The sequence below is a fragment of the Arvicola amphibius genome, chromosome 2 (assembly GCF_903992535.2).
Source record: "Arvicola amphibius chromosome 2, mArvAmp1.2, whole genome shotgun sequence".
Taxonomy (NCBI): domain Eukaryota; kingdom Metazoa; phylum Chordata; class Mammalia; order Rodentia; family Cricetidae; genus Arvicola; species Arvicola amphibius.
The window spans coordinates 33,184,238-33,204,817 of record NC_052048.2 but is presented as its reverse complement, the minus strand read 5'-3'; the positions used below and the strand labels follow the sequence as shown (position 1 = coordinate 33,204,817).

Below are 20,580 nucleotides of genomic sequence, written 5' to 3'. Positions count from 1 at the left end.
AAAGAACTTGCTTTTTAAAAATGTAGTCATGTATGAAACTCTCAAAAAAATTAATTAAAAAATTTGAAGCAGGATTGCTCAGTGGGTAAAAATATTTACTGCCAAGCCTGAGTTCAACCCCCAGAACCCACATGGTAGAAGGAGAGAGCTGACCCCTTCGAGCTGCCCTGACCTCCACACCATGACACCACCCTGATACCATGGCATATATTCACCCAAATACACAGACACACACAAATACACAAATGTTAAAGTTTTTTTTTTAATGAATTTCCTCATGAGAAGAATCAAGGCACAGATCACCCACCTTCTGTGCTTAAGGATCTGCTACCGAATGAGCCTGGCAGCGGTGGTGCACACCTTTAATCTCAGGACTCAAGAGGCAGAGGCAGGTGGATCTCTGAGTTCAAAGACAGCCTGATCTACAGAGTTTCCAGGACAGCCAGGGCTACACAGAGAAACCATAGACAGACGGACAGACAGACGGACGAACGGACAGACAGACGGTCTGCTGTCATCACTCACATCTAGAGTGAACAGTGAAAGCAGCAATGAGGGTGTGGTAAGGCTGGGCACGGCACACTTGCTTTTAGTCTCAGCAGAGGCAGGTGGATCTGTGAGTTCAATGCTTGCCTGGTCAACATGGAGCTTTCCAGGCCATCCAGGGCTACATAGTGAAATCCTGTCTCGGGGGAGAAAAAAGAGGGAGCTGTAAAAAGAAATCTCCTAGGACGGAGGGCACAGCTCGGGGGCTGCTCATGTGAAGGTTGATTTCCTAGCACTTAAAATGGGGAGGGGAAAAAACCCCTACCTACCATTTCATTACCTTCTGTGACTAGACCAAAAGCATTTTATAAAGTCCAATCTGGCTAAAGAATTCACAAAATTCTAAAACTTGTGAAATTAGCATAACTTTGCATAAGAACATTTGCATAAAAGCAGTTTTTCCTCAACAATTACAAAATTTGACAGTGTTAATCCCACAACCATGGGAAAGCAACTGGCTGGAGCCAGAGTGTGCTGGCAAATGAAACAAATAAATCAATAAAAAAAAAATCAGTCTCTACAAAGGGAAAGGAAATTAAGCCCCAGGCACTTGCCACTGCGTAAATACCCCTACCACCACTGACTGGCTTTCTCTAGAGCTGTGTCTGAGACACAGGCAGAAGGCTCTTGAGCCAGCCCTGCTGGAGCCGGACTGCAGCTGAGGACGGCTGCCTCTCCGCAAGAACACCAGCCCTGCTACCAGAACTCATGGATGACTTAAAAGCCAAGATGGTCTTGGGCACACTGTGCTCACCAGATTGCATATAAAAAGCCCTTCTAGGCAGGGTACTGCAGGGGGACACTGACAAGTCAGGGATGGTGGAGGACACAGAGACAGCAGAATGTACCAGGGACACAAAATCAGATCTGATTAAGGCAGAGGTTCTTCACAATGCCCAGAAGGACCAGGAGAAGGAGAGCAGCCAACAAAAAAACAGCAAAAAGTCCTCACTGGGGGACTGGAGGGATGGCTCGGTGGGTAAGAGTGGCTGCTCTTCCAGAGGACCCAGGCTAGGTTCCCAGCACCCACATGGTTCCAGGGGATCCTTCTGGCCTCTGTGGGCACCAGGTATGCATGTGCTGCCTGCACATACATGCAGGTAAAACTCATGCACATAAAATAAGGAAGTGTAAAAAAAAAATTTCAAGTCCTTCTTCCATGGATTCTTGGCGCTGACATTTTAATTTGAATTGCAAATGACATGAAAATAAACTGTAACATTTTTTATGTGTAGTAAAGAAAAACATGGGTTTCCAAAAGGTTGAGAAATATTCATCTAAGAGAAATATAACCCGGCCTCCAGTGTCTGAAGAGCTATTCAATGCTATTTTCTACATCCATTATGCTAATTAACAAGCCACTTTATTTTTCCACAGCACAGATCCATTTCTAACACTCATTATGCTAATCTGATCTGATATGAAACTATAAAAACAGCAGATTTTAAATAGCTGCCTCTGGAGGGAAGCCCTTCTGATTAAATGCCTAGCTTGGGATGCAAATTTGATTAGGGTAACTGCCCACACACTGAAAGCAGCTTAACAAGTTCAGAATACTACCTCATCCTATGTGTTTAGTTAAGAAGCAAAAGAAAGCTTATGTGGTAGAGGGTGCTCAGTGATAGGAGCGTGTGCCTAGCGTGCCCCAGGCACCACCAAAAATAATGAAACTGAGCCAGGAGGTGGTGGCACACGCCTTTAGTCCCAGCACTTGGAAGGCAGAAGTAGGTGGATCTCCATGAGTTTGAGGCCAGCCTGGTCTACAAAGTGAGTTCTGGGACATCTAGGACTATGACAGAGAAACCCTGTCTCAAAAATAAACAAGCCAGGCAGTGGTGGCACAATCCTTTAATCCCAGCACTTGGAAGGCAGAGGCAGGAGGCTCTCTGTGACTTCGAGGCCAGCCTGGTCTACAGAGCGAGTTCCAGGACAGGCACCAAAGCTACACAGAGAAATTTTATCTCTAAAAAAAAATAATAATAATTAACAAATAAATAAACAATTTAAATTAATAAAAGAGAGCAAGAAAGGCCTCCTCCGCACCCTGTGACACCCAGTCCTGAAGAGCTCTGCGGTACTCAGCAGTGGCCAGCGTCGTCCATCAGTTCTGTCTGAGACCAGCCTCACACTCGCTCCGTACCCAAGGATGACCTTCAACTCCTGATCCTCCTGCCTGCACCTCCAAAAGGGGATTACCACACCCAGCTAACAGTTGTTCTTTTGAGGACTGCGTGTTAGGGAGAAATCATGCTGAGTTTTGCATGATGTGTATTTATTTTTCTTTGTTTTAATCTTGAATTAGGTATCTAGCTTCTATAAATTTAATTTTCTGGTATTTGCAAGATATTCTGCTTACATGTTCTCACTTTAAAAAAAAACAAAAGAAAATGTTTTCTGAACTACAGTGTGCTATCAAATACAACAGGGTGGGGGTGGGGCTCAGAATCTGTGCATTTCAACGACAATGATCATTGTAAGTTTGCTTCATTGCTATTAAATCAATCTGTTCCTCAGAGAGAAGCCACTCCACTGGCTATTTTATTGCCAATAAATGTTTAAGTGCCTGTCATGTGCACCAAATGCTGTATATGCCTATGCCTGGGACACAAGGCAGAGGGGAACTCGCCCTTGGCAGGCAGAGAGATTTGTATCCAGACTCTCAGATCCGGATCTTTTGTTACTACTTTGAGATCTTGCTTTGCTGATGTACAAGTTAATGAAACCAGGAATGAATCTGTAAACTACAGAGACACAGGCAGTAAGGCCACTGGCCACTTTCCAGATAGGGACTTCCTGATCAATTTGACACCCCCTCCCATTTCATGGAGCCATATTTCGGGCAGACACAGTCTAAGCTCTGGGGTGTGCCTGTGTACAATTCTCATATACTACATCTCATCAGAAACTGCATCCTGGTCATCTACTCAGGTCCGCTTCTGATGAGCCAAGTACCACAGTTAGCTGCATTTCCACAGCCCATATGCTGGTCAGTCCAACTAGTAAGGAAGTTTACCTCAAGCAGAACGATGCCATCAAGGTTACTCAAACTGCAATCTGTTACCATGGGCCTTATCTTCGTCACAATGGGCCAGCCTTACCAGAACTGCACCGTGCAATCAATGTGTGGGGCTCTCTCCAGAGCTTTTCAGGGATAGGATCCATGGAGGCAGGGCATGGGGTCAAAAATGACAAACTGCTTTCGCATTAGATACCATCTTCAAACTGTTCAAAATCCACAGCTTTGGATGTTGAGAGGAAAGGCAAGATAATGAGGGGAAAACACAGGAGAAGGAGCAAATACCATCCCTGCACAGGCTGGTTTGATGTGGGAGCCAAAACAAGTAGGCAAAATCTCTCACACTTAGAAAATGCTAGGAGTGCATTTTCACTGGGGCAGAATCTGTCATTTTTTCCTCTTTCTTTTTTTCTTTTTGTCTTTTTGAGACAGGGTCTTACTATGTAACCCAGGCTGTCCTAGCATTCACTATCTAGACCAGTCCGGCCTCAAACTCACAGAGATCCACTTGCCACCTGCCTCTGCTTTCCCACTGCTGGGATTAAAAAGGCCTCTGCTTCTTTTCTTTTTAGGCTAAATAAGCATCAACCCAGAGAGATGAAATATTCCACTTGAACTCCTCAGAATTCCTTCTTGAGAAAGGCTATGGTGGCTCACACTTCAGCCATCAGTCACCTTTCAAGGGCCTTCACCAAAGGAGCCAGCAGGGCAGGTGTGAGTCAGGTGCACATGGTGTGTCCTCCTTGCTGTTCTTCTCCTGTGCCCCTCCACAGACCCCTAGAATAACGCTTCCCCCCAGGGGCTGACTGGATGGTGCAGTCACTCAGAGCAGGTACATGCTGCTCTTCCAGAGGACCAGAGTTCAATTCAGGTAACACGCAACTGCCTGTTAACTCCAGCTCCAGGGAATCTGACACCGTCTTCTGGCCTCTGTGGCACCTACACCCAAGTGGCATTTACTCACACAGCATACACATATACAGATACATGGAAATAGTAAATTAAAAAAAAAAATAAAGCCATGCTTTTAAAATTCTTGACTTAGGTAAAATGGCACAAATCGGCTACGTGGGAAGCTGAGGCAGGATCACTGGAGCCCAGCCTGGACACCATCTCAATAACAACTACAAAAAAAGATCTTTGTTCTTAAAATGGAGATGGGTTTATTAAAATATTTTAATACAAGTTTAAGCGTAAGGGTTAAGTGAGAGAGATTCAGAGAGAAAGATGGACCCCAAAACACAGGTGCAGACTTCTCAGAAAAGAGTTACCCAAAAGATTTCAACCAAAGCATACAAACCATAAAATTTCACACTCTAGGATATACAAGAAAAAGTATCAAAAATGTTTTGTAAATATCATAAGATGAGGTAGAAAAGACACCAGAGTGGGAGCTCTAAAGATGGATACTGGGTGTAGTGGTTTGAATAAGAAATGTCTCCCATGGTCTTGGGCAGTTGAACACTTGGTCCCCAGTTGGTGTGGCACTGTTTGGGGAGGTTTAGGGGTGTGGCCTTGTTGGAGGAAATATGTCACTGGAGGTTGATCCAGGCTTAATCTTGCCTATTTCAAGTTAACACACCCTACTTCTTAACTGGGGTTCAACATGTGGAGTGCTCAGGTTTGTATTCCTGCTGCCATGGCCTGCAGCCTGCTGCCAGGCTATACCCGCCACTATGGACATTAACCCCCTGGAAACACAAACTCAAATAAATTCTTTCTTCTATAAGCTACCTTGGTCATGGTGTCTTATGACAGCAACAGGAAGTAACTGATACAGTGGGAAAAGACACTTGCCACCAAGCCTGATAAACCTGGCTCAATCCTCAGAACCCATAAAGTAGAAGGTGAGAAACAATGCCACAAAGTCGTCCTCTGACCTTCACATGTGTGCCATGGCACACCCATACCCACACATATACAAACAAATAAAAATAAAGATACGAAAGTATTATTATCCTATATACCAGGTATCTGGTCCCCCTATTTTGATCACCTTTTATTGAGGGAGGGTCACTTTTTTTAAAACTACTAAATGATTAAAAGAGTTGAAAAAAGTTAAGGGCATCCCAACTTCAGCATGAACAAACCCCAAGAAGAGAGTTTCTCCCAGGCAGAGAGAATAAAAATGGCAAACTCCAGTTATATTTCACTGAGTCTGTTCCATCTGTGCCCTGGTGGCCCATGGAATTAACCAGAGTCTCATGAATGGTAGAATGATTATTTTGGGTAAATTTATTCCTTCTAGGATGCCAGATAAGCTTATGTTACCACAAAACCTCCCTTTCTCCACTTACTTTGGCTGGTGTCCTCAGATATTGCCTTTATTCCCTGCTGGATGACCTCATGGAACCTTAAGGCTATTAGGTACCACAAGAGCCGTTCATTTGCTCCCAAATGCCAGAACAATCACTCCCTCCAAAATGGCCCAAGTTTTCGGTTCTCTTGGAGCTGAAGAAATGTGGAGAGATTCATTTGGGTCACCGAAATGTACTGAGAAGCTGATCTCAAGAAACAGTTCTGTGTTTGTAATGAGACACCCAAATCAGATTATACACACACACAAGCTTTTTTAGAAGTGTTGGGGAGAATGATAGCTACCCCTCAAATATAAGAGCGACTTATAACAAAAGCCAAAATAGCATTAATCTAGGGCAGAGTAAGCTGAGTCGGGCTGGGCTGGTCCAGATAAGTCTAAATCTAGTGAGAGATGCTGGGCGTCAGGGTCAAGTGTGTCTATGAACTCTCATGTGGGGAACACGGAGGATTACAGAAGCACACCAGCCCACTCCTGAACCAACTGGACCACCAGAGGTAAGAAATGGTCCTGAGTCTACCCCTGATCATTGTAGCCTTCTGTGTGCTCACTCTCATTCTGCAAAACACTTCCAGGTCAGGGCCTCATGGGCGAAGAGCAAGATGTCCTCTCCCCTTGGCAGTCATTCTTTCTGTGATGGTGGCTCTGCCCTGGATACTCGTCACCTCTTCTATACACTTGGAGTTTCTACAAAAATATGTTCCTAAGTTCTACAAGAACTTCATGATTATGTTCACCCTTACAGAATCATTACTCATGAAACTGGAACCTAGGTAAGTAGGTAGGATCCTGGAACTGAGTCATGAATTGGAAAGAGAGGGGCCTGAGACAGGAGTAGGCAAAGCAGATAAGAAATTCTTCAGCTCCACACTCAAGGATATAAAGGGTCACAACCTATTTTCATTGTCTTGGGGTATGGACATACAGAAAGCCAAATGCTACCTAGAGGGAAGTTTTCCATCAGTCACATCAGAGTGCAAGACATCCCAGACAGCTATTCAAGTCAGCCCATGCACTGCCATCTTAGGACACCAGGCAGTTTTCTGATGTTCCGATAAAATTCTGTCACCAGAGCTGCCTCTCCCCATGGCCTTGGAAATGACACTCTGCATCCTGAAGCTTCCATTTCCCAAGGGAGGGGTAATTACACATCAGCGATCAAAAGCTCAATACCTGGGAATTGTGTAAGAGGCGGGGAAAGGGAAGTGTGGGGGGCGAGGGAAGGCAGGGTTGATGACTATCCTGGTTCAGTCACTCCTCTAATGATGACCCTGTGTGAATGGAGGAGACAGGGAAGGGGTGTGCACAGAGGACCCCTTGATAACATCAAAGACTAGAAGAGGCCCTGACATGGAAGAGGAAAGAGGACTTGGGTGCTCCCCACCAGGAGGTGAAAACAAAGGCTCCCACCAAACACACGAGAGCTCATCACAACTCCACAGTATCACTTCCCATCCTCGGTTATATAACCAGGATTAGGAAAGTTGGCCTAACAGTTAACAGCAAGCATTGTACGCCATGAGGGCATGAAGCTCAGTGAGCGCCAGGCAAGGGCTATGCACACCTCTGCTCTCAGCACTGACTTCAGGGCTAGACTGGTCTACACGATGAATCCCACCTGGGATAGCCAGGGTCACCCAATATGACACTGTCTCAAACCAAAGAATTATCTTCATTGATGATCTCAAAAAACCAAGGTGCAAGAGAACAAACTATAGTTCAAGCCCTAGCAACCAAAGAAGCAGCTAAAATGTATGCTCTGGGGTGGGGCTTGGAGGTGGGGCACCTGCCTGGCATGCACAAGGTCCTGGGTTCTATCTTCTAAACCGAAAGAGATGTAAATTAGCTATCCCTTGGTATTTGGAAACAAGAATGAGGAAAACACACTGTTATCTCTTTGGAAAGGCAACCAAAATTACCAAGACACAGTCACGAAACCAGGTGGAGAAGCAGGTAGCTTTAACTTGGCACAGGAGGCACTAAACACAGGTGACTCACGTTTCTCATCGTCAGCATGCACCAGAGAGGCTGCCCTGGACAACACATCCAACGGCGTCTCCATTCCTGGGGGAGCCTGAAGGGGAAAAGAAGAGTTGAGAAAACAAAACACGCAAATAGAACTTGCAAGACTCGTCTGGAATTCTGGTAGGGAACAGCATACTGCAGTTACAGCCTGAAGAACATGCTTGACACACACAAGGCCCTGGGTTCAAGTCCAGCACCAAAAAGAAAATCGAAAATAATTTTAGTAGTCCGCAAAGCCAACTCCTCCATTGGCCACAAACAGCTCTTCCAGAGTGAAGCGCTTCCTGCCTGCTGAGACAGCAGGACCCTGGTAAGGAACAGAAACTGGGGCTAAGTTGCCAGGCCCAGGAACCCTGTTGGGGCTCTAAGGAGAGACACTGAATGTTCACACCCAAGTCACTTGTGTTTATAAATGTCTACGCTCGTTCATAGCGAGCCTGTGCAGGCACACTCCATAAAATTTAGTCTGGGGAACAAAAGCTGTCTGTGAACATGGCATTGCCACCAGTCTGAGGGTTTGGTGGCGTGGTGATGACTCCATTTATGAGTCCTTGCAGAAACCACTACCACTGGACCATTCTCTACCTTTGCCTTTCCAGCTGAGAGTCAATGAGCAACAACAGCAAGGGCTACAAGGCAGCCGGGAAACTGTAGCTTCAAATCCGCAGTGTGTGCCTGAAACACTGGGCCTTCTGGAGAGTCAAAGAGCATTTTGAGTTCAACAGGAATCTTCCCGGTGTTATGCACCTTGTGACTACTAGTGCTGATTTCTGTACCCTGGTGTTTTACGAGTCTGTTTGTTCTGCAGTCCCGTGCAGTGAACCCCAGTCTTGCATGCTACACAGACCTTACCCCAGCCCAGATGGCCAGGCTTTTATTGACACTGGACTTCCAGTCAACTGTTCCCATAGATTACGACGTAGCTGTAAAAACAGAGGCTGCAGAGATTTAAAGGGAGAAAAAAATCCCTAAAAAAACCGAGGCTGGTTCTGACCAGTTTCCCTTTCTGAATAAAACAACCTCATCAAATAAATAAGCACATTCAATTATCATGGGAACACACACTATTAATCAGGAACTAGGAGAGAAAGCTCGCACGCCACTTTTTAAAGACAGCCAGCATTATTTATTCAGTATTAGTCAACATTTACTAATACTACGAAGGTCCCTCAGTGTGTGCCAGCTGGGCTTTCCTTCCTAATATAAATACTTCAGGCCTCCAAGGAGCCATCAGTCCTTGATCCTGCAGTGTGACGTCACTCGGTACACAGAGTCTGTACTTGGTGTTAAAGGAAAGGAACAGGATCAAGACATGCATCTGCCTCCAAAACCTTGTGTTCTGTGTGGCACACAACTCTCCAAGAACTCAAGCTGCAGGGATGGGCTTCCAAAGCACTGTACTGAGATGATTCAGTCTTGCAGAGGACCCATTTGATTCCCAGTGCCTACACGGCCACTCACATTGATTTATCCCCCCGCCCCCATCAGGTGCTCGTCCATGCATATTTGTGGAAGTGAGAGGGCAGCTTGGTTCTCCCCTTCCTGCGAATGGTCCTAGGAATGGAACTCAGGTCATGGGGTTGGTGGCAAGTGCCTCTACTTGCTGAGCCATCTTGCAGACCCAGGAAAACAAAACAAAACAAGAAAGAGTTTGTCTACGGTAAATTCACTTGGAGACTCTTGAAGCAAACTGGTGAGCATTTCCTGCTTGTGCTGTTACTGTGCAGGGGGGCCCTCGGCAAGGGACAGGGGATGCACACTAGTTCTTACTCCGCCTCCGGTCACCCTGCTAACCTGAAGAATCCCCGAAAGATCACCTAGGGTGACGGTGGATTACAAACAGCTGTGTGAAATTCCAAACCATTTCATGAGCCAAGCCCCGCAGAGACTAAGGTGGATTCTGAAAGGCTGATGGAGAAAGCAGCAGAGACACTTAATAAAAGGACATCAGTGGGAACCTGACCTGAGATAAGAACAGGGAACAGACTTTCGAAGCATTTGCTCTACAAGGGAGTCCATACTGTCATCCAAGTGCCAGGCAAGAAAGAGATTGAGTTCAGGGACTGCAGAGATGCCTCGAAGGTTAAGAGTTTATACTCCACTTGCAGAGAACCTGAGCTCTGTTCCCAGCGGTTCACAACCATCTGCAACTTCGGCTTCTGGAGAATCTAACAGCTCTGCCTGGGCACTGCGCTCATGTGCGCATGTCCACAACAACAGTACATACATGGAGATAATTTAAGAGAGTTCAAAGCCAATCTGTGTTACATGAGACCCTATTCCAAAACAAGAACCAAAAGAAAATAAAATGTCAATACACGTGCAAGCATATTAAGCAAACTGTAAATAACAGCGTATGTTCCTACTGATGATAAGGACCAGGTATGCAGGTCAGCAGGAGAGCAAGGCACAGTCCCCAGGACTCAGTAAAAACAAAACTGAGAAAAAAAGAGAAAAATGACTAAAACAGGCCAAGTATCAGCCACTAATTTTCACAGGATGGTCTAGGGTGGTCTCCCTGAAGAGGGCAGTTGAAGTGAGACCTAACAGAGGGGAGGAATTGGGGCAGAGGAGGAGGACAGTCCAATGTCTCCATGAGGGGAATGGCTGCCTGGCTCATCTCCATGCTTCTCAAAACCGATTCAAGTTCAGAGTGCAGAGGAGTCTCAAGACCTAAATGCAAGGCAGTCGAGGTGCAGCCCCATTAGGCTGTCGTCTTCTGCTCCTACACCATAGCGCAGCAACAACCAAACAGAATTGTTCGGCATGCTGACATCTGGACTAGCAGTGAAGCGAGAGGAACGCGGCACACCACTGTGATACAGTCCTGTAGCCCTTCTTCATGGCCTTCTTCAAATGCAAGCATACCTCATGATAAACAGAACCAGAACACACATGTATGGGCAGCGAGAGACAGAGAGAGAGAGAGAGAATGCTCATATATTTTCTCTGCCAGTCCCATTCCTTTCCTAAAGTTATCTCGTCCCCAGTCAGCTTCCTATGAGGGAAGAGGTCTCCAACTCTGAAGCTATTTATTAAAACTTGGGAGCACCCAATGTTACCATGATGTCTAACTACAAACCTGAAAGCCATTTTGCCCTCTACACCAAAATAAGTATCTGTGCCCTTTAAACCCACAAGGGGACAGCAGCACCTGCCTTGAGAACAAAATTATGACAGATATGTGATTTATTTTTTTCCCAAGGGAAGGAACAGAATTTAAGGCATGTGTCACGCACGTTTTCCAGGACAGTTGCATGATGGAAGGCACAGAGCTGCCGGGCTCTACCCAAGGAGCACTAGTGACTACATCTACCTTCCACGTAGAGTTCGCCAGCCTGGAACAGCCTTCCTTGACCAGCATGGTCACTGGAGCAGAGGGAGACAGCAGAAGTCAGTCAGGCTGCCTGAAGTTCCTGCCACTCTATCACTTGGCCACATGTTAGACTGTCCCTGGGTACTTGATGGTTTCTCCAACTTCCAGCTGCACGTGGTTAAGTACCCCCAAATTCCTGCAGGCCCTGTTCCATCAGCAGTCCAAACCATTCCCCTGAGGGGAACTCACCCTCCTCCAATAAGAGGCAACAGCACAAGCCAGAGTGTGAATATTGTCAGGATGGTGACCTTCTTGGCCATCCAGAGCTTAGATTAGAGGGCTTCAGTGGATCTCTTCTTTCTTTCTATCCAATAACAGAATGTAACAGCACAGAAAACAAAAGGTGAGCTCCCCGTCTGGGAGCAGCTTATGCCCACAGCAGACCACACTGGTCAACGAGGAAGCTGAAATGAAGATTTAGCCTGTACTGGCTGATTTCACGTCAGCTAGACACAGGCTAGATTCATCAGAGGGGAAGGAGCCTCAGTTGAGGAAATGTCTCCATTAGATCCAGCTGTACATCATTTTCTCAATTAGTGATCAACGGGGGAGGGCCCACGGCCCATAGTGAGTAGTGCCATCCCTGGGCTGGTGGTCCTGGGTTCTATAAGAAAGCAGGCTGAACAACCCAGATATCAGCACTCCCTCCATGACCTCTACATCAGCCCCTGCGTCCAGGTTCCAACCCTGTTTGAGTCCCTGTCCTAACTTCCTTTGGTAATGAACAGCAATATACAAGTATAAGCCAAATAATCCCTTTCTTCTCCAAATTGCTTTTTGGTCATGGTGCTTCTTTTTTGTTAGTTAGTTAGTTAGTTAGTTAGTTAGTTTGTTTGTTTGTTTCAAGACAGGGTTTCTCTGTGTAACAGCCTTGGCTATCCTGGAGCTCACTTTGTAGACCAGGCTGACCTTGAACTCACAGAGATCCACCTGCCTCTGCCCCCTGAGGGCTGGGATTAAAGAATGTCATGGTGATCCGTCACAGCAATAGAAACCCTAAGACATGGTCCAAACTGTCACCAAAATCTAGAGCCCACAGACAACCACAACTCCATGAGAACCCAGCCTCTTGTAATACACAACCTCCCTATCCACAGCATCTCAGACCACCCCTCTCTGTTTTCTTGAAAAGATATGTTCCATTTGTGTTCCTTTTTTCCCCTCTCCTCCTCATGTTGCACCATCTGTTAATACAGGCAGGCCACTAGGATCAGAAACCAGCTTATCCACAGAAAGGCCAGTGTGTGCTAGGCTTTGCTGCTGTGGACGCCCGGAGCCAATGGGATGGCCAGCCACTTACCTTTGCCCCAGGTCCCCTGTACGTGTGCTGGTTTGAACAAGAAATGTGCATACACAGAGACTGGAGAGATGGCTTAGTGATTAAGAGTACTGGTTGCTCTTCCAGAGGACACGGGTTCAATTCCCAGTGCCTATATGGAAGCTCACACTTGTCTATAACTCCACTTCCAATGTTTCTGACACCCTCCCACAGACATACACCCTCCTGAAAGGTTGTTATCTCAGCGGCTATTGGCTGAAGAAGCAGAAGGAGCTCCTGCAACATACATACAGACAAAACACCAATTGAACATAAAAGTAAAATTTAAAAAAATATGCGCGCGCGCACACACACATTCCAATAGGCTCCTGTATTTGAACACCTAGTCCGTGGTTGTAGTACTGTTTGGGGGGAAGATCACTGTGGGGTGGCCTTGACAGTCTGTAGCCTTACCTCACTGTTCTCATTGCTTCCTGATTCCGGATAAAATGTGATCAGTCAGCCTCCAGCTGACACACCATGCCTGCCCTGCAGGAGTCTGACCCTGTAAGCCAACATAAGGCCTTTCTTCCTCAGGATGCTCCTGGCCATAACATGTTATGACAACAACAGGACAGGAACTAATACAACCCTTAAAGACAATGATGCCAGGCATGGTGGCACTCACCTTTAATCTCAGCCTTCGGGACACCAGAATGTCTTCCCCTCTGTAACTTGGCACCGATGAGCCAATCTCTCCTCATCCACCCCCCTTCCTGCATTTACTAATTTTTTTTAAAATATATGTGTGTTGTGTGGTGACCATGTGTGTACACGTGAGCATGCACATGCAATGCAGAGGGCAGAGGTCGGCACCAGGTATCCCTACCAGGTATCACTCTGTACCCTATCTTTTGAAACAAGGTTTGCCACTGAACCTGGACCTTGTTGATTTAACTAAACTGGCTGACCAAATATCTTCCTGTCTCCACCTCCCCCAAAATGGAATTACAGTCTATTAAAAATCGCTCTTGGGGTGGAAAGATGGCCCAATAATAAGCTCACAACCAAAAATTCATTCTCTCCTCAGGTGGGCCACTAAAGAACATCCACAGTAGAGTCTCTGATACCTCCCTGGGCATGCTCAAGAATGAGCAATTGACCCACATGGCTAGCCTCTGAAGCACCAAGGATGTCAAGGGCTACACCCACCTTCTTATGCCTGTACACCATCATGCCTGAAAATCCATCGGGGCAGATGCCTAAAATACAGGTAATATCCCTACATGCTCTATGAGTTGAAAACATATGTGCATACTAAAAATCCTAATTAGGGATCTTCCAGGTAGCTGTTAGCCTCCACAGTAAGCTGCACAGTAAAAGCAAATACTGTTTTCTATGGCCCCAATGGTCCTAGAATGTGGCCCAGCTGCTCCAGGTGTATCCCCTACCTGCAAGGGCTTGAGGCCCCTCCTGTGACACCTGTGCAGGGAACAAGTCTCCTCTAGAATGATTTATCCTCCAACTCTCTGAATTGGACACAATGGATTTCAGAGAGAGGTGGCAGGCACCATGGTTTGTATCTCCCTCCCACTGCCAGCTAGGGAAGACCTCAGTGGGCTTGAACGGAACAAAGGAGAATCCTAAGGGAATGTACTGCTTAACTGTGCTAATATTTCCTCATGCTACAGTGGTCCAAGGCTCTGCAGCCTTCCTCAGCCCCACAAAAAGGGAAGGGTGACTTTTCATTGACTTTGACAACCCAGCTGGTAGACAGTGCTACCTACCATGCTCACTACAACGCCATTAGCACCAGAAAAATCGTTGCTTTTTTACAGTTGGGAATAGAGTTCAGGGGCCTTGAGCACTCCACACTGACCTACATGCTCAGCCCTGACAACACAGTTCGTTCTCAGCCTCCATGGTGCAAATGCGTAGACTTAGGAAGTAGACCATGAGCCACCTGAGACTCCCAGCACATTATGTGACCCTTGTGCATGGCTGTCTGCGCCGGCCTACATTCTTTCTGCTGGTTGAAGTTCATTCATTCCTTTCAGAGAACCCGTGGAGAGTGAGCCTGTGATAGGCACACACTGACCTACTGTGTCTAACAGCTTAAGGCTGTTACCAATTCTCAGCATTCCTTACTGCTGTTGTCATCCTACATAAAAGTGAACTCTGTGACTCAGGATCACCTGTAACTCCAGCTCCAGGGGATCCCACGCCCTCTTCTGCCCTTAACTCCCAGCCTGTCAAAACCTAGGTAAGTCTTTTCTGTTTTGGTTTTTTTGTTTTCAAGACAGGGTTTCTCTATGTAACAGCCCTGACTGTCCTGGAAGTAGCTCTGTAGACCAGGGTGGCCTTGAACTCACAGAGATTCACCTGCCTCTGCATCCCGAGTGCTGGAATTTCATACATGTGCCACTATGCCAGGGTCCTCAGTAAGTCTTCTAAATTAGGATCTATTGTATCATTAGACACACTGGTCACGGCCATTAGTTACTGCAGTTAGTTCTCTTAACTTACTATAATTACGTTCTGTAAAACCATCAAGAACGGGGGACCGGAGAGATGCCTCAGCGGTGAAGAGGACTCCATGCTCTCGCTTCTGGGTCAGTTCACAGCACCCACATGACGGCTCACATGCTTCATAACTCTAGTTCCACGGATTCTAGCACCTTCTAGCCTCGGTGGGCCCTGCACACATGCAATACACATACAGGTAAGCACACCACACATACAAGCTCCATAAAATTCAGTGTGGTTCCTTTCAGCCTCTCAACACATTTTGCCGACTGACCAATAAAAGCTTTGCTTCAGGTGTTTTTGTTAACACATCTTACTGAGTATCTGAGGATTCATTAACGTGGAATTCACAGCTCGCTGCTCTCCCAGGCACCCCGAAACCTCATCTTCCTTCCAATTCACATTTTCTACACAGAGCACATCACACAGTCTTCCTCGCTGAAAGACCTGAAGCATTTTCACGATCACGCTCGGAGGCTGTTTGAAACAAGTCACCCACAAAAAGCATGAAAACACAGAAAAGAAAACAGGGTACTTACACCAGCTGCTCCCCAACACACACCAAAGCACGGCATGCTCACACACGGCGTGAGCACCGGAACAAGCCTGAGCATTGCCCTGTTGAACCTCCTTTAGAAAGTGTGCGTGGAGAAACTCAAACCTGCCCAACCTCCACCTTAGACGCTGCAAGCTCTGCTTCGAAAGGTCACAAACTGTGGTGTAAGTGGGAATAATGGCAATAGACTATATCTTGTTAGCAGACAGGAGGCGTGAGGCACACAAAGGAGTTCTGAAAGGTTTTCCTTCTTTGCCAAAGAACCATTAAACTATAGCCCACACAGATTTCCGCTTCCTACTCCAGTGTCAGCACTTCCTTGCTTTCCCGTCTTGGCAGTCAGTATGTGCCTTCTAGACCTGGCAACCCTGCCCAAGTCTCTTGTCATTGCTATTTGTTCTTTAGGTGGACAAACCCCTGCCAACCAGCTGGCACCATTCCTCTGAACTCACCCAGTCTTCTATCAGACTCCAACCGTAGTCTGTATTAACTCGAGGAACGTTCCCCCTTACAACCATGAACGACCCTTGGTTAACACGTCCCATTGGAGGTGGCTTTTTGTTTATTTTTTAAAGACAGGGTCTCCTTTATCCAGGTTGCCTAGAATTGGACACGCAGCCCAGGGGACAATTCTCTAACATATGCTGGAACTACAGGTGTGTGCTATTACACCAAGCCTCGGAAAGCTCTTACACACACTTTGCTCCTCCTCCGGTTTCTCCTATCTCCAACACCTTATCTCAGGCAATAAAAAAAAAAAAAAAAAAAAAAAAAATCACCAGGGTCCTCAATTCCTTTACATTTCCCAGGTGTTTGCCTTTTGTTATCAGAACTTTTAACTGACAATATTTTATAAAATTGCATCCAAAGGCCCAAGAAAACTTTTCACATTTGCATCTCACTGTCTCGGAGACAGAGTCTCTCCCTGAATATAGAACCCAGTCTTTTGGCGAGACCCTCAGAAGCCAAGAGGACATCTGATCATTTAGAACTGGAGTTATGTATGGGTGTGAGTTGCCAAATGGGTGTGGAGAACTGTCCCCAAGCCATCTCTCAAGCCCCTTTTAAATGGGTACTGGGGATCAGAACTCAGATCCTCATGCCTTTTTACTGAAGACTTTACCCACCTGACCATCCCCAGCCCCCAGGAAACAGCTTTTTTTTTTTTTTTTTTTTTTTTTCGTTACTCTCCTCCTGTTTTATCTTTTTTAAAGGTTGTTCGGGTTAACTGCAGACAACACAACCTTAGGAGACACAAAGACGTTGCTGTGGGGCTGTCCGGGCAGTCGCCGAGGTGGGTAACAAGGCTGACTCCAGAAGGACTGGAACTTTCCATTACAGAATAGTTAAAGGTGAAAGTTTCACTCTCAGAGCTATGTCTGCAAAAAGTGCTGAAATCTTCAAGTCACTGCAAAGTCAGCTGGAGAACCAGCATCATGAGCCATGTTTATGAAACGTTTACATCTCTTCAGAGACGTTCCCAAACCTGACTCCATATCTGTTCCAAGGACACTGTTCACCTGGATTCTGGAAACTCTGCAGTTTACTGGAATAGTGTCAGTCTCTCACAGAAGAAAATAAAATGCCCTGGAGAGAAGACTCCTCGGTTACCATGACTGCTCTTGCCAAGGACCTGATTCCGTCCCTAGCACCCACATGGTGGCTCACAAACATCTGTAACCCCAGCTATGAAGCCAGGTCTTCAGGCCTCCTCAGTACTGCAGGCATGTAGGACACAGACATGTGCAGGGGAAACACCCAAACATATAAAATAAAATTTTTAAATGTTAATTTAAAAAGAAAACAGAATGTTAGATATCATCTGGGATATTTAGGTTTATCTGGGACAGAACCAGTGGGCGGCACTCGAACTCAGGTCTCCAGAAACAATGAGCTGAAGCTGTTTTCACTACAACATTCAGTTTGGAATGCAGACATGGTTCTTTACAGCAAAATTTTCTTCTTAATTGTACTGGGTTTTAGTCAATACAAAAACTAGTTCACATTCTACCTTCCACATCTAAAGCAAAGGCAGACGGCCCAGAAGTGTTAAACACTCACAGGTAGCAAGGCAAATGTTCTCAAAAGGAAACTTTTGCTAGAGTTAAAACACAAAGCATGCCCGACAGGGCAGCACACACCTTACACACCTTTTGTCCCAGCACTCGGGAGGCAGAGGCAGGAGGCTCTCTGAATTTGAGGCCAGCATGGTCTACAGAGCAAGTTCCTGGTCAGCCAGAGCTACAAAGAGAAACCCTGTCTCAAAAAAACTAACCAATCAAACAAACAAATGAATAAATAAAAATAAAATGATGTAACTGTATCAAGAACACCGGTGGCCTCCTGCCCGAGGAGAGGGGCTTTACAAACTATCCTGGGTGTAAGAATCTTCGGAGTAAAGTACCCATAAATCCATCATTTAGAGAAACAAGATCTTGCTAGAAGACAACCACCAGCTCTCTGCACCACCCAGCCCTGAGGTCTCCTACATCCCACTCTGTTGGCCTTGACTCCTAATTAGCTGCTGCAGGGAACAATGACCACAGAGACTGAAGAGGAGGTAAAGTTTGGCACGCCAGAATGGTATGCAAAACTGACCTTCAAATCCTAAACTGCAATGGACCTATATTGTTTCTTGACCTTGTTCCCAGAAAAAAAAAAAAAATAGGCGCCTACTTTCTTGGGTTTGGGGGTGAAAAAAGTCAAAACTCCACATCCAGGGTGGTAGTATCTTCCAAATTGAGGGCTCTGAGGAACCTGGTGGCTCATGCCTTTAGTTCCAACACTTGAGAGGCAGAGGCAGGTGTATCTCTTTGGGTTTGAGGCCAGCCTGGTCCACAAGGGGAGTTCCAGACCAGCCAGAACTACAGAGAAATCCTGTCTCAAGAAAAAAAAAAAAAAATTAAAGCGGGTTCTGATAAACACTCCAAACTCCAAGACCGCCCACCTCCCCCACACCAGGCTGCTGGTTCTTATTAACTAAAGGAGGAAACACAAGGAACAGACAAACGGGACCAACGATCAAAGTGAAACCGACTTTTTAATCATCTCGTGGAAACCGAACGCAAAGCCAGGAAAGCGCTAACGACGAAGCCGCCCCAGCAAGTCTTGTCATCCTCGCCTAAGGCTCAATGTCTCCGTGTGATGAATTCGAGACTCTTGAGCAAAGCAAAACAAAACCCAAAAAAAGGCAAAGACCGGAGCTTTCCGGGGAGGCCTCACGCAGTGCTGGAAGGGCGCTCAGCCCGGTTTTGAGCAAGGGGCAGGAAGTGCGAAGAAACAGCCGCGTCCCACAGCCCAGAAGCGTCGCGGCCGGGACCCAGCCGGTGCCTAGCTTCGGGGCCTGTGCGCGCGCCCGGGACCCGGGTCAGCCGGAGCTGGACAGTCCCGCGAGCACAAGCAGCCGCTCTCGATCCGCAGCGGCTCCCGGTCTCCTAAGGTCGCCAGACCTGGGCCAGGGTACCCCGCACTCACCGCTTGCCCGCCTCGGGCTGGCCGGGCCCCAACGGGGGTGCAGAGGACGGAGGCGGGGCACGCTCAGGGGCGCGCGAACTCGGGAACGCGCTCCTCTCTGCCGGGTTCTCCAACACGCGCGCACGCTCGGGAGCGCGAGGAATCCCTGGAATGAGGCGCAGCCCGCCCGCGCCGGGTCTCCTCCTGGCCTACATAGCCACGCCCTACGCACGCCCCGGACACGCCCCTCGGGCCGGGCAGGTGGGGCCGCACCCAGGTGAGCCCGCGGGGCCGCGCTGCACGGCGACGAGCGGCGCGTACCCTCCGGCGCCGCGCGCTCGAAATCTAGAGCTCCGGCTCCGAACGTCGCAGGGGTTGCGATGCTCCCCCGAGCTGCTTCTGCGGGGCAGGGCACATGGACGTGGCGTTCCTCAGCATCCCTCACGCGCCACACCCCCGAGCCCAACGAACGCACCTTTCCGGCACACGCGCGAACACCCGCGGGCACTCCGGTGCGTGTCCAGGTGCCAGCCACGCGCATCCCCAAGCGCTCCCAGCAGGCTTCCGCCCCACCGTCCCGCCACGCTCCGTGCCCATCTCCCCGTAACCTGCCCGCTCAGTTGGCCACGCGGTGAACCGGGGCCATCTTCGGGGACCCCACACGGACCCGGAGGCTGCAGTCCGAGGGCCGGCGGGGCGGTAGGCGCCCAGAAGTCTAAGCTGTACGTTCACACCCACGCGGCGGTAGCTCCGTGGGGCGCCACTCGCAGCCTCACCCTCTGGTCACCAAACCCCACGCCCAAAGCCACCGGGACGCGACAGTCCCACAGCTACACGTACCTGAAGGCACAGAGCGGTCGCGCAGGCTTGAGAGGTGGGAACTCGGGGTGCCACAGAATCAAAAGGGCAGCCTCGGATCAAAACACTCCGAGCCGGCTGGGTTCCCTCCCATTCCAGCACTCCACGCGCGCGCACACGCGTCCACACTCACGCGCGGCTTCCCCGCCCCCTATCTAGGAAGAGGAAACGCAGGAAAATCCGAGCCGCGGACAGGGCGCTCGGGGCGCGCGCTGCACTTCGCTGCGCTGGGCAAACTCGTGCTGCCACCAGCCAGCTCTGCAGTGGGACGGGCAGGGGCGGAGGAGGAGGGAAACGCGTCCTATTGGTGCAGGTTCTAGCGAGGGCACGTGACCCGGTAAGGCCAAACCTGGCTTTAATTTTTAGCAGTCATTCTCTGGAGATGTTTGGGGTGGGGGAAGTGGACACGCCCTCGGCCCGGCAGCCCTGGGCCCTCCATTGTTTTCCTCATACTGCCACAATTAAGGAAAACATTTGCTTAGCATAACCGGCCGCTAACTTCATAAAACAGGCAGAGGCTGGACTTCTGGCTGGTTTTTACCACACCTACACCTGCATGCCTTCTGGCTGTCCTCGAACCTTTGTCTCTAGAAAGGTGCCCCTCACACTCCAACACATAAATACCACACCACAGCCTTGGTTAGTTTTT

At 47.9% G+C, this 20,580-nt stretch overlaps 1 protein-coding gene across 3 annotated transcripts in view; it reads right to left on the bottom strand.

Annotated features, from left to right (window-relative positions):
• The window catches only part of Vgll4 (vestigial like family member 4), a 110,241-nt gene extending 90,069 nt beyond the window's left edge, over positions 1-20,172 (bottom strand). The window contains exons 1-2 of one of the 3 annotated variants that reach the window (XM_038318655.2): positions 19,914-20,172; positions 7,878-7,953 (exon numbers count right to left, since the gene is read on the bottom strand). In XM_038318655.2, the coding sequence (XP_038174583.1) occupies positions 7,878-7,941 (64 nt within the window). In that variant the 5' untranslated portion in view covers positions 7,942-7,953; positions 19,914-20,172. Of the gene's footprint in view, positions 1-7,798; positions 7,954-19,094; positions 19,228-19,913 lie in introns of those variants that run through there. The other 2 variants (XM_038318656.2, XM_038318658.2) reach the window with 2 other exon arrangements.
• Between the last annotated feature and the right edge of the window lie 408 nt (positions 20,173-20,580).